Raw genomic sequence first — 12,293 nt, 5'->3', positions numbered from 1 at the left:
AATCCTTTGTTACTGATGCTTTTAAGGACAAACGTAGATTTTTTAAATAGGCTGGTTTCCCATTAGTGTATATATAGGTGTCTGAAGGTATACAGTTGCAAGAAAAAGTATGTGAACCCTTTTGGAATTATCTGGATTTCTACATAAATTGGTCATTAAATGTGATCTGATCTGACAAATACAGTCTGCTTAAACTAATACCACACAAACAACTATAAGTTTTCATGATTTTGCTGAACCCACCGTGGAAACATTCACAGTGCAAGATGGGAAAAGTATGTGAACTTCAAGGCTAATGACTTCTCCAAAAGCTAATTAGAGTCAGGAGTCAGCCAACCAGAAATCCGGGTAATTTCAGGGTTCACATACTTTTTCTCGCAACTGTATTAATGTGCTGTATTTTAATGTACTGTATTGTTACTGTTATATACAGGTCTATGTAATGTGCCAGATGTCTTTATGTATTGTTGTCATTTGTATGTTTGTAATTTTAATTGCTGTTCTACTGACTTTCTTTGCCAGGGCGCCCTTTAAGATTTTATCTTAATGGGTCTTTTTCTCCTGGTTGAATAAAGGATAAATGAGAACTATTCAAATAAATGCTGTGTTGAAGAAGATTTGAAACTAGCGACTGAGACCATAAACTCATCAGAAAAGTGTTTACTGAGGTAATAAATCAGCTGAGAAGTAGAAACATTTTCTCATAGACTTCTATACAATCCCACTTCTTTCTGCAGCCAGTGGAGTCGAACTCAACTGCTAAAGAAAATACACCCCTCCCTTCAGTGCTCCCTCAGAAGCATTGAAATACCTTCGCCCTCAACTGGTCTTAAAACCGTCTTCCATGTTTATTCTCGTCAGACCGTTTCCTCTTAGGCTGTTTCACAGTGCCTGGAGCCCAGCATGTTTGAATGTGCTGGTGTATAGAACTCTCTCTACCATCACTCCTGGGCATGAGCTCTAACGCCACCTGTTGCTGATTGGCTGGAACAACATGATGTGGCAAGGTCCACTCACACGGTGTTCTTCTAGATGATTAAACCTCTGAGGGAGACGCCACTCAAACACAGATGTCCATGCAGTCCGGAGAAGACCTTTAATCAGTTATATAATTAATAACACCTGTGTGGAATTACCATGTTGTGCACGTTAACGTTTCGCTTACGTTGTCTACAGGGTCTGAAGCCCATGGACTTCAACGGTTTAGCCGACCCGTACGTCAAACTGCACCTGCTGCCTGGAGCCTGTAAGGTGAGACACTGAAACACAGGGCAAAAAAACAAACTAGTATTTTCATTATTAGAAAATAATGTCATAATAAATGTCAATTAGTGTTTCCCAAAGCCCAACATGACATCCTTGAATGTCTCATTCTGGCCACAACCCAAAGATATTCAGTTTACTGTCAAAGAGGAGGAAAGAAACCAGAAAATATTCACATTTAAGAATCTTTCTTACTCAAACCGATTAATCGATGATCAAAATAGTTGCAGATTAAATTTATTGTTGTTATTCGTTGCAGCTCTATGTTGCACCATCACAGGTTTAAGGATAATCTTCATGAACTTCTCATGCTTATCGTTGGTCATATATTTAAATGCCAGTCAAAGGTTACTAATCATCAGATTGTTTTATATTTATATATTTTGAGGTGCTGTTAGAAGAAGCACGTCCAGGTGTTTGCACTGGACTGACAGTAGATTCAGCTGATTGCAGGGCAGATTCAAAGAGCATTTATTAAAAGCCATGAAATTAAATCCTTCTCGCTCTCAGCTGACGTGTGGAGCATAACAACGCATGAAATAAAATAACTGCTGCATTGATTGAACAGCAGAACGCCGGCGCTGTTCTGGTTGCAAAGACTAAAAGTGAAATGTGTTTTTAGAGAAGTAATTTGCTGTCTGTGAAGATCAAACTAAGACGGTTTCATAAAGTGACAGTTTAGATATAATGTTTGATTAAGGTTTAAATATGAGTGTGCAGCTTCGGTGCAGCCTGGCTGGACTTAATCTTACTGTCAGCTGAACTGTAAACCTTGATTACATATATTTTTATCTTTAAACTGAGTTTGGATTAGATTTAATCAGATTTAAATGTTTTCTAACAAAACACATTGGCTGCGTTTTCTGAACCACAGTGTGAAACAACCAGCAAATATCAATATCTCTCAATCTGTGTGTGTGTCCTTCAGGCCAATAAACTGAAAACGAAGACGATCCGTAACTCTCTGAATCCAGTGTGGAATGAAAGGCTCACTTACGTCGGGATCACAGAAGAAGACATGCACAGGAAGACGCTCAGGTGTGTGTGTGTGTGTGTGTGTGTGTGTGTGTGTGTGTGTGAGGGACACTGGGAGTAATTCATGCCCGTTTTCATTGGATCTCATTTCGGACTGATTAAATGCACAGCCATTAATCAAGCGCAGGGACATCTTGACATTCAGATTTGAAGCTCAGATGTCATCTTTGATTAATTTAACTGTCAAAGGACAGAGCTCACGCAGAATTCATGAGGTGAAGACATCTTTTTACTGCTTCCTCCCGCGGTTCTTCCCTGTAAGCACCCACAACAAACAGCCACCGGCTCCGACTAAAGCATAATCAGTAATGTCATGTGGAGAAATGTGCTGTTTTTTTCAAAGACATCTGGTTTTTGCACTGAAGGATTTTCCTAATAAGAGCTCACGAGTCTTTGTCGAAGAGTTTTCCACCTTTCAGTGTATAAATGAATGAATAAATGGTTCCACCACTGTAGGCTCAGACGGGGGCGACCGGAGGATCACGTCCATAATCAAAGGAAGTGTGAAATAACAGAGCGGAGGGCTTTTAATTATCGAGCTTATGAGCAAACGTTTAATCTCAACTAAACATGTAGCGAAGCCGGTGTGTAATTAAAAAAACCTCTAAGGTAAAAAGAAATAAAAGAACGAGTGTGTTCGTCGGCCGACAACCGTCGAGGATATAATGGAGGATATTAAATAGTTTGTCCTGAAGCAAAGTGACTCCCTCTCCAGTCCAGACTCAGCTCTCAGAGACGCTCTTTAAAGCTGCAGTGGGAAATTCTTTTAAAAATAAGCTGCAAAAAATTCTGCTTCCTCTGGCTCCTCCTACTGCTCTGGATACCATTTATAAGAATCCACCGCTCCCTCAACAAAACAACCAATCAGAGCCAGGAGGAGCCTCAAACGCAGTGCCAACCACTGCTTGTATAATAATAATATAATCTTTAGCAAACACAACGTCTGAGTCCGTCCTCTGTGAACAACAGCGTATAGTACAGAACGCGTCCCGTGTCGGGATGAGGTTTCACGGGGCTACCGGCTCCTTCTGCTGCCGGACAAACTTGTGGGTTTGGTGGGCGGGGCTTAGTGGAGCGATGCGAGCATCAGGGAGAGAAACTTCCTTCACCTGAAATCCAGTGGTGGAAGAAATATCCAAACCCATTACTTAAATGTAAATGTAGTCACACCACACTATAAAAATACTTCATTGTAGTGGCATCTAGTGGTGAGGGTTGCAAATTGCAACCAACAGCTCACTCACCGCTCACTCCTCCCTTTCCAAGCGAGCAGGAGAAGCTACGGTGGCCGATAATAAATAATAATTTGTGCTAAATAATACGTGTGGTCTTCCATTTGTCCAAATTTCTCTTCTTTTTTTCCTTCTAATAAACCAGTCAACTACTACTAGCACCACTACTTCTTGCTGCTTCATCTTGTACATATTCAATGTAGTGACGAAACATGCTCTGTACAGCAGTTTGTCAGTTTGGGCTACTGTAGAAATATGGCGGCGCCACATGGCGACGTCCATGTAAGAGGACCTGCGGTGTCTGTAGATAGAAATGTCTTATTCAAGGTAATAAAAACATAACGGTTTATTATGTAACATAGTAAGTTATGGATCTTATATTGCATTTCTGTCAGTCAATCCTTCTAAATATTACACTCTGGACCTTTAAGTAAAAGTACTATCAAAATCAAAATCAAAATTTACTTAATGTGTAGTAGTGTCACAAAGTAAGAAGTAAATGTTCATTGTGTATTTGGCTTATTTGATTAGTTATTTAAACCTAATGTTCTTAAAACAGTTGAAGAAATCTGTTGCATTAAGGATATTTTTGTAAATGTTTTGCAACTTGTTTAAAAAATGCTCGGAAAGAAAAAAAGGGTTTTATTAGAATTATGAAAAACGTAATCCCCCTTATCTCAATCTTTTACTCTTGATTAATACAAACCTACTGAACAAGCAGAAATATTACCTGTTAATCCCATATGGAGGAAAAATAATTTAAGATTGTTCAAATTGTCCCTACCATCCACACCAAACTCTATAAAGCGTTGTTATTGATGTAAGCCAGCACATGTGGGTCAATTTAAAAGACAATGTTCATTAAAAAGCAGCTTGGATTGGTTTACTCTGACTTCTTATTCCGTCTGTCTGACAGGGTGCCAGTTCATCCATACAGCATAGTGTCTCAGTCCTCACATACGAGCCTGTGAAGCTCACAGACAGCTCTGCCTTCCTGCTCTTCCATTGGTCAGAATCGCTCTGTCTTAGCTCGTTCTCCCGTCTCAGGCTCGTTAGATGGATGACTCACACACACACAACTCAACTTATTTATTTTATTTATATAGCGCAAGTTCATAACAAAAGAGAGGGCGAGTAGGGGGGCCAACACAATGTCAACACAGAAAATGCAAACAGTGAAAGTACAACTGTTAATAGCCAAACTGCCACCGTTTGACAACACATACCACGTGGTGAAACATCACGTCCTGGACTGGTGCAGGAAACGCTCATACAGTATGTGTCTTATACGTCGCTGTGACACACTGTGACAGTCGACCTGTTTTGTTGTTTAGGTGTGAGGACGTGTTGAAAAGTTACAACCAAACACTTCACATCTGCTTGAGCAAATACGTTGGTTTGTTGGGGTGTCATGCTGCCTGGATCACATTAAAACAATGAATCAGTCAGTCATCAAATCCTTCTACATGTTGCCTCCTGCTTCCATGCAGATCACCTGCTGTCTGAGTAAAGTGTCTAAATGATCACATCCAGTCACAGCTCGCATGTTGTAAATTCGTTAAAGCTGAAGCTTCCCTGCGACGTCTCTGCTGCATGACAACGACTCACAGAAAAACCCAGCAAACATACACCAGGCAGCTTTAATTAGTAGTAACGTACTGCAAGTGTAGGAGACGCCCTGCGATGTGCTTCACTGCTCCCTCAGACCTTCGTGCCAACACTCAGGCTGCAGCTTCCTCTGGGATTTCACTGTTTCATTCCTCTCTTAGCTTCAAAACAAAAGTGAGAAAAATAAAAAAAATGTGGTTTTCCCCAAGTGTCTGTCTGCATGTGTGAGAGAGAGTTCTTGTATTGCTATCTCTGTGAGGACCAGTTTCAGTTAAACTGAAATTAGAATTCTCCTCACTTATAAATAAACTGCAGATGTTTGGATAAAAGAAATAGAGGATAAAACAGTTTGCACTGTGGCGGCGGGAGACCGACTGGGAATCATCGCAAAGCAAATACGGAGACATGCACAGTGTATAAGTGTTATTTATTTACACGGTACAAAATACTTTCATTTCTGCTTCGCATGACTGTTAAGAGCCAATCAGGAAGCCAAACGTGAGCGTCATCGTTTTTAAAGTCCTCTGTTTTCGTCTGGCAGCACTAAAACGCTGCCGGAGTTTAAAGCCAAACCAGGTCAGCATCGTTTTCAAACTTCCTTGTTTTAGGTGTTTGTATTCGCCGTTTTAGTCCGGACGGGAGGCGGAAACGTAGCAAAAGGTCTGAGGTATTTAACGAAGACGTAGTCTTGGTGCGCTGATACAAGACTTTTTTCCTTTGATGTTAGCATCGGCCAACTTTCCATCCAAATGTAGCACAAATTTTATTCCATATTTATTATTTTATTAAACCTTTATTTAACCACGAATGGCTCATTGAGATTAAAAAATCTTGGCCAAGATAGGGAGCAGCAAGTTGGGTTAGAAAAACTTACAAAAAAATACAAAACAGGTATCATAAATAGAAAAACTAAAACAACGTAATTCGCAATAAATGACACCGAAAATTTACAAACGTGATGGAATCAGCCTCAGAGTTCTTCATCAATTACTAAAAATGCCAGGATGCTGTGAGAGCATGAGCTCATTGGCTGACGGAGGTAAAACGAGCGGTGGAGCTTTTTCACTTCTGTCGAGCGTGAAAACGTTCTTTTAGGTTTCTTTTTGCGCAATCCGACATTATATAAAGCGGTGTGGTTTTTTTTTTGGTGTTTAGTATTTTGAGTCCCCCCCCTCTTGTGTCTTGTATATAACTTCCTGTCTCTGTGTCTTGGTTTCCTGTTGCTGTTTTATTCCTGCTCTTGGTGTTTTCTTGCCAGTTCAACACGTTCTCACGCCCAGCGGCGGACAGGCCTATTTGTTTTGGGGAGGGTGGGTGAGATTTAATATAAATAATAATTTAAATATAAATATATATCTATTAAGGGTGGGAATCACCAGAGGCCCCACAACACGATATTACCACAATACTTATGTCACGCTACAATATTTTAGCGATTTTTAACATATTGGAATTTATTACTTTTTTCCAACTTTAAATTGTGTCCTCAAAGAAAAACTGTTTTTCTAGTGGAGTGAAAAAGCAATAGATTTTATTATTATAGTACCAAAAAGTGAAATTCCCATATACAATTTATATAATAGATCGATACTCGCCGTCTGTGTATCGATACAGTGTTGCCACAGAAAATATCGCGATACTATGATGTATTTTTTTTTTGATTTATGAATGCATTGTTTTTACAGGCCGACTGGGCAGGACAGGATGTTGACACTTGCACCATTTCACTAAATAATATTAAAGTAAATATTAAGTATTTGGCCCAGTCCGTTTAACGGCCGGCCCACTGACCCAATCAAACACCTGGTGAGAGAGAGAGCGCAACGCCAGCTGATTAAAGTGGACGTTGGGCCAGAAACTGGACTTTCAACCAGGACACCGGTGTTTGTTTCCCGTGTGAAGCAAAAAGTCAACATTGAATGTTTTGAAAAGTTTTTATTTAAGTTTCATAAGTTTTCCTTTTCCTACATTTTGGGCCGTTATATTGATTGTGTGGATTTATTTGCTCGTGCACGCTCCGCTCTAAGTGTTATCATTTGTCCAATAAACTCTGGAAGTTTGCATTTGCTCCTCCTGGTATTGGCACTCGGGTCCAAGCCTCAGTTCAGGATCGAAAGCTGTGGATTTCACCTCGGCAGGCGGGAAACCTTTGAACAAACGGCTGCAAATCTCACTGTGAGTCAGTCCATAAATAATAAAAAATACATTCTGGATGGATTCCAGAGGTCACAACACTCAGCTGGCCTGATACTTTATGAATATAATGAATTCAAAACCTAAAGTCCATTTTGACACCTCTCTTTGTTCTCTCGACCTTTTCCCCCTCAGTGTTCCCGCATTGTCTCCTCATTTAAAATGCTGTTTGTGTTTAATCCAGAGCTCCCGGCTGTGTTGTCGCTGTTTCGACGTCTGTCTCTGCTGAAGCACGCCATTGGTCTTGGCACTTCCTCTACAAACAGGTCGCTCCTTCGCTCTGACTCGTCTCTGTCCTTTTCTTTTCTTTTCCTGCTGTCAGTTCAGGTCCACACTGGGGACCGGTGAGGGGCCCCTGGTGATGATAATCAGTTCCGCCGACCTTGCACTTATTCTAACCTCAAACCTCGAACCAGGGCTCAACTGTCAAACAGGCGTTGACACAAATGTTCCCTTTTTTGGAGCTGAATGACGAACGCCTGCTGCTCACCTAAAAACGCGGGATCCATCAGACGTAACGACAGAATGAACTGATGTTTAATATTTTAATTTTAGGAACAGCGGACGGTTCAGGCCAGACGCAGGAACACATGCTGCGTTTATACTAAACAGAAACTCACGCGATCAAACGTGACTTCAGAAAGAAACAAACATGGAGCCAGACTGTCGTCATCAGCTGGTCGCACTCCTGTTCCCTCTCTCCTCTCCTGTTCCCTCTCTCCTCTCCTGTTCCCTCTCTTATCTCCTGTTCCCTCTCTTATCTCCTGTTCCCTCTCTTATCTCCTGTTCCCTCTCTTATCTCCTGTTCCCTCTCTTATCTCCTGTTCCCTCTCTTATCTCCTGTTCCCTCTCTTATCTCCTGTTCCCTCTCTTATCTCCTGTTCCCTCTCTCCTCTCCTGTTCCCTCTCTCCTCTCCTGTTCCCTCTCTTATCTCCTGTTCCCTCTCTTATCTCCTGTTCCCTCTCTTATCTCCTGTTCCCTCTCTCCTCTCCTGTTCCCTCTCTTATCTCCTGTTCCCTCTCTCCTCTCCTGTTCCCTCTCTTATCTCCTGTTCCCTCTCTCCTCTCCTGTTCCCTCTCTTATCTCCTGTTCCCTCTCTCCTCTCCTGTTTCCTTCTGTTGTTCCCTCTTTCCTCTCCTGTTCCTCTGTTTCCTCTCCTGTTCCTCTGTTTCCTCTCTCATCTCCTGTTTCCTATCTCATCTCCTGCTTCCTCTCTTATCTATTGTGTCCTCTCTTGTTTCCTATTTTATTTCCTCTCTTATCTCCTGTTTCCTTCTCTTGTTCCCTCTTTCCTCTCCTGTTCCTCTTTTTCCTCTCTCATCTCCTGTGTCCTATCTCATCTCCTGCTTCCTCTCTTATCTCCTGTTTCCTCTCGTTTCCTCTCCTGTTCCTCTGTTTCCTCTCTCATCTCCTGTTTCCTATCTCATCTCCTGCTTCCTCTCTTATCTATTGTGTCCTCTCTTGTTTCCTATTTTATTTCCTCTCTTATCTCCTGTTTCCTTCTCTTGTTCCCTCTTTCCTCTCCTGTTCCTCTGTTTCCTCTCTCATCTCCTGTTTCCTATCTCATCTCCTGCTTCCTCTCTTATCTATTGTGTCCTCTCTTGTTTCCTCTTTTGTTTTCTCCCTCTAGTTTTCGTTTCCCCTCTCTTATCTCCTTTTTCCTCTCCTGTTTCCTCTTTCATCTCCTGTTTCCTCGCGTTTCCTATTTTTCCTCTCTTATCTCCTGTTTCCTCTCGTTTCCTATTTTATTTCCTCTCTTATCTCCTGTTTCCTTCTCTTGTTCCCTCTTTCCTCTCCTGTTCCTCTTTTTCCTCTCTCATCTCCTGTGTCCTATCTCATCTCCTGCTTCCTCTCTTATCTCCTGTTTCCTCTCGTTTCCTATTTTATTTCCTCTCTTATCTCCTGTGTCTTCTCTTGTTTCCTATATTGTTTCCTCTCTCATCTCCTGTTTCCTCTCTCATCTCCTGTGTCCTATCTCATCTCCTGCTTCCTCTCTCATCTCCTGTTTCCTCTTTCATCTCCTGTTTCCTCGCGTTTCCTATTTTGTTTCCTCTCTTATCTCCTGTTTCCTCTCTTGTTTCCTATTTTATTTCCTCTCTTATCTCCTGTTTCCTTCTCTTGTTCCCTCTTTCCTCTCCTGTTCCTCTGTTTCCTCTCTCATCTCCTGTTTCCTCTCTCATCTCCTGTGTCCTATCTCATCTCCTGCTTCCTCTCTCATCTCCTGTTTCCTCTCTCATCTCCTGTTTCCTCTCTCATCTCCTGCGTCCTCTCTCATCTCCTGTGTCCTATCTCATCTCCTGCTTCCTCTCTCATCTCCTGTTTCCTCTCTCATCTCCTGTGTCCTCTCTCATCTCCTGCGTCCTATCTCATCTCCTGCTTCCTCTCTCATCTCCTGCTTCCTCTCTCATCTCCTGCTTCCTCTCTCATCTCCTGTTTCCTCTTTCATCTCCTGTTTCCTCGCGTTTCCTATTTTGTTTCCTCTCTTATCTCCTGTTTCCTCTCTTGTTTCCTATTTTATTTCCTCTCTTATCTCCTGTTTCCTTCTCTTGTTCCCTCTTTCCTCTCCTGTTCCTCTGTTTCCTCTCTCATCTCCTGTTTCCTATCTCATCTCCTGCTTCCTCTCTTATCTATTGTGTCCTCTCTTGTTTCCTCTTTTGTTTTCTCTCTTATCTCCTGTGTCCTCTCTTGTTTCCTCTTTTGTTTTCTCTCTTAGTTTTCGTTTCCCCTCTCTCATCTTCTGTGTCCTATCTCATCTCCTGCTTCCTCTCTCATCTCCTGTTTCCTCTCGTTTCCTATTTTATTTCCTTTCTCATCTCCTGTTTCCTCTCGTTTCCTATTTTATTTCCTCTCTCATCTCCTGTTTCCTCTAGTTTCCTTCTCTTGTTCCCTCTTTCCTCTCCTGTTCCTCTGTTTCCTCTCTCATCTCCTGTTTCCTCTCTCATCTCCTGTTTCCTCTCTCATCTCCTGCTTCCTCTCTTATCTATTGTGTCCTCTCTTGTTTCCTATTTTATTTCCTCTCTTATCTCCTGTTTCCTTCTCTTGTTCCCTCTTTCCTCTCCTGTTCCTCTTTTTCCTCTCTCATCTCCTGTTTCCTATCTCATCTCCTGCTTCCTCTCTTATCTGTTGTGTCCTCTCTTGTTTCCTATTTTATTTCCTCTCTTATCTCCTGTTTCCTATCTCATCTCCTGCTTCCTCTCTTATCTGTTGTGTCCTCTCTTGTTTCCTCTTTTGTTTTCTCTCTTAGTTTTCGTTTCCCCTCTCTCATCTCCTGTGTCCTATCTCATCTCCTGCTTCCTCTCTTATCTCCTGTTTCCTCTCGTTTCCTATTTTATTTCCTCTCTCATCTCCTGTGTCTTCTCTTGTTTCCTATATTGTTTCCTATCTCATCTCCTGCTTCCTCTCTTATCTATTGTGTCCTCTCTTGTTTCCTCTTTTGTTTTCTCTCTTATCTCCTGTGTCCTCTCTTGTTTCCTCTTTTGTTTTCTCTCTTAGTTTTCGTTTCCCCTCTCTCATCTTCTGTGTCCTATCTCATCTCCTGCTTCCTCTCTCATCTCCTGTTTCCTCTCGTTTCCTATTTTATTTCCTTTCTCATCTCCTGTTTCCTCTCGTTTCCTATTTTATTTCCTCTCTCATCTCCTGTTTCCTCTAGTTTCCTTCTCTTGTTCCCTCTTTCCTCTCCTGTTCCTCTGTTTCCTCTCTCATCTCCTGTTTCCTCTCTCATCTCCTGTTTCCTCTCTCATCTCCTGCTTCCTCTCTTATCTATTGTGTCCTCTCTTGTTTCCTATTTTATTTCCTCTCTTATCTCCTGTTTCCTTCTCTTGTTCCCTCTTTCCTCTCCTGTTCCTCTTTTTCCTCTCTCATCTCCTGTTTCCTATCTCATCTCCTGCTTCCTCTCTTATCTGTTGTGTCCTCTCTTGTTTCCTATTTTATTTCCTCTCTTATCTCCTGTTTCCTATCTCATCTCCTGCTTCCTCTCTTATCTGTTGTGTCCTCTCTTGTTTCCTCTTTTGTTTTCTCTCTTAGTTTTCGTTTCCCCTCTCTCATCTCCTGTGTCCTATCTCATCTCCTGCTTCCTCTCTTATCTCCTGTTTCCTCTCGTTTCCTATTTTATTTCCTCTCTCATCTCCTGTGTCTTCTCTTGTTTCCTATATTGTTTCCTCTCTCATCTCCTGTTTCCTCTAGTTTCCTTCTCTTGTTCCCTCTTTCCTCTCCTGTTCCTCTGTTTCCTCTCTCATCTACTGTTTCCTCTCTCATCTCCTGTTTCCTCTCTCATCTCCTGTGTCCTATCTCATCTCCTGCTTCCTCTCTTATCTCCTGTTTCCTCTCCAGTTTCCTTTCTCCTGTTTCCCGTGTGATTGACTGATGGATAACTAAAGTTACGGCAGGTGGAATCACTATAAAATCTCACAATGTCTAAATCCCAAATGGTTCTTCTCATAAAAACTCAGGAACACACCGAAACACCAAACTGTGCAGCACTGATTTCTGTTTTTAAATCAGACGGTGTTCAGGGTCAGCGCCACTGAAGACGTTTAGCTAACAGTTCATATCTGTTCAAATCCACCGTTCAGCATCTAGAATATCTCCCTAAGTCTGCGGTGGTCCCATATATGAGAGGGCTTGACGACGTTTCATTTTAAGACTGGCAGCTTCTGCAGTTTGACCTTCATCACATCCATGTTCTGTGCTGAGAGTTTGTCTGCAGCTGCAGGAGGAGGAGGAGGAGGAGGAGGAGGAGGAGGAGGAGGAGGAGGAGGAGGAGGAGGAGGAGGAGGAGGATTTCCTCCACCACCTGCTGCTGCAACAAAGACGTTGCAGCTCTGGAGGAAAAGCCTGAGTCACCGGTGGAAGTCCCAGAGGAAGTGTCCTCCTCATTATCTGCTGCTCTCAGAGGTCAAATATCCAGCTAGAGGTCTCTGGTCCTGTCGTGTCCCCCCTCAGGGACAAGAAGACACGTGCAG

General features: G+C 42.2%; 1 protein-coding gene across 1 annotated transcript in view; it reads left to right on the top strand.

The window, feature by feature from the left end:
- The window catches only part of doc2a (double C2-like domains, alpha), an 85,830-nt gene that overhangs the window by 41,533 nt on the left and 32,004 nt on the right, over positions 1 to 12,293 (top strand). The window contains exons 4-5 of the mRNA XM_038708790.1: positions 1,177 to 1,251; positions 2,192 to 2,301. Of these exons, the coding sequence (XP_038564718.1) occupies positions 1,177 to 1,251; positions 2,192 to 2,301 (185 nt within the window). The remainder of the gene's footprint in view (positions 1 to 1,176; positions 1,252 to 2,191; positions 2,302 to 12,293) is intronic.

The sequence above is a fragment of the Micropterus salmoides genome, unplaced genomic scaffold, assembly GCF_014851395.1.
Source record: "Micropterus salmoides isolate LMB-PRFRI ecotype aquatic unplaced genomic scaffold, ASM1485139v1 Ms_hic_scaffold_10, whole genome shotgun sequence".
In the NCBI taxonomy this organism is placed as follows: Eukaryota; Metazoa; Chordata; class Actinopteri; order Centrarchiformes; family Centrarchidae; genus Micropterus; species Micropterus salmoides.
This window is presented reverse-complemented; position numbering and strand designations above follow the sequence as displayed.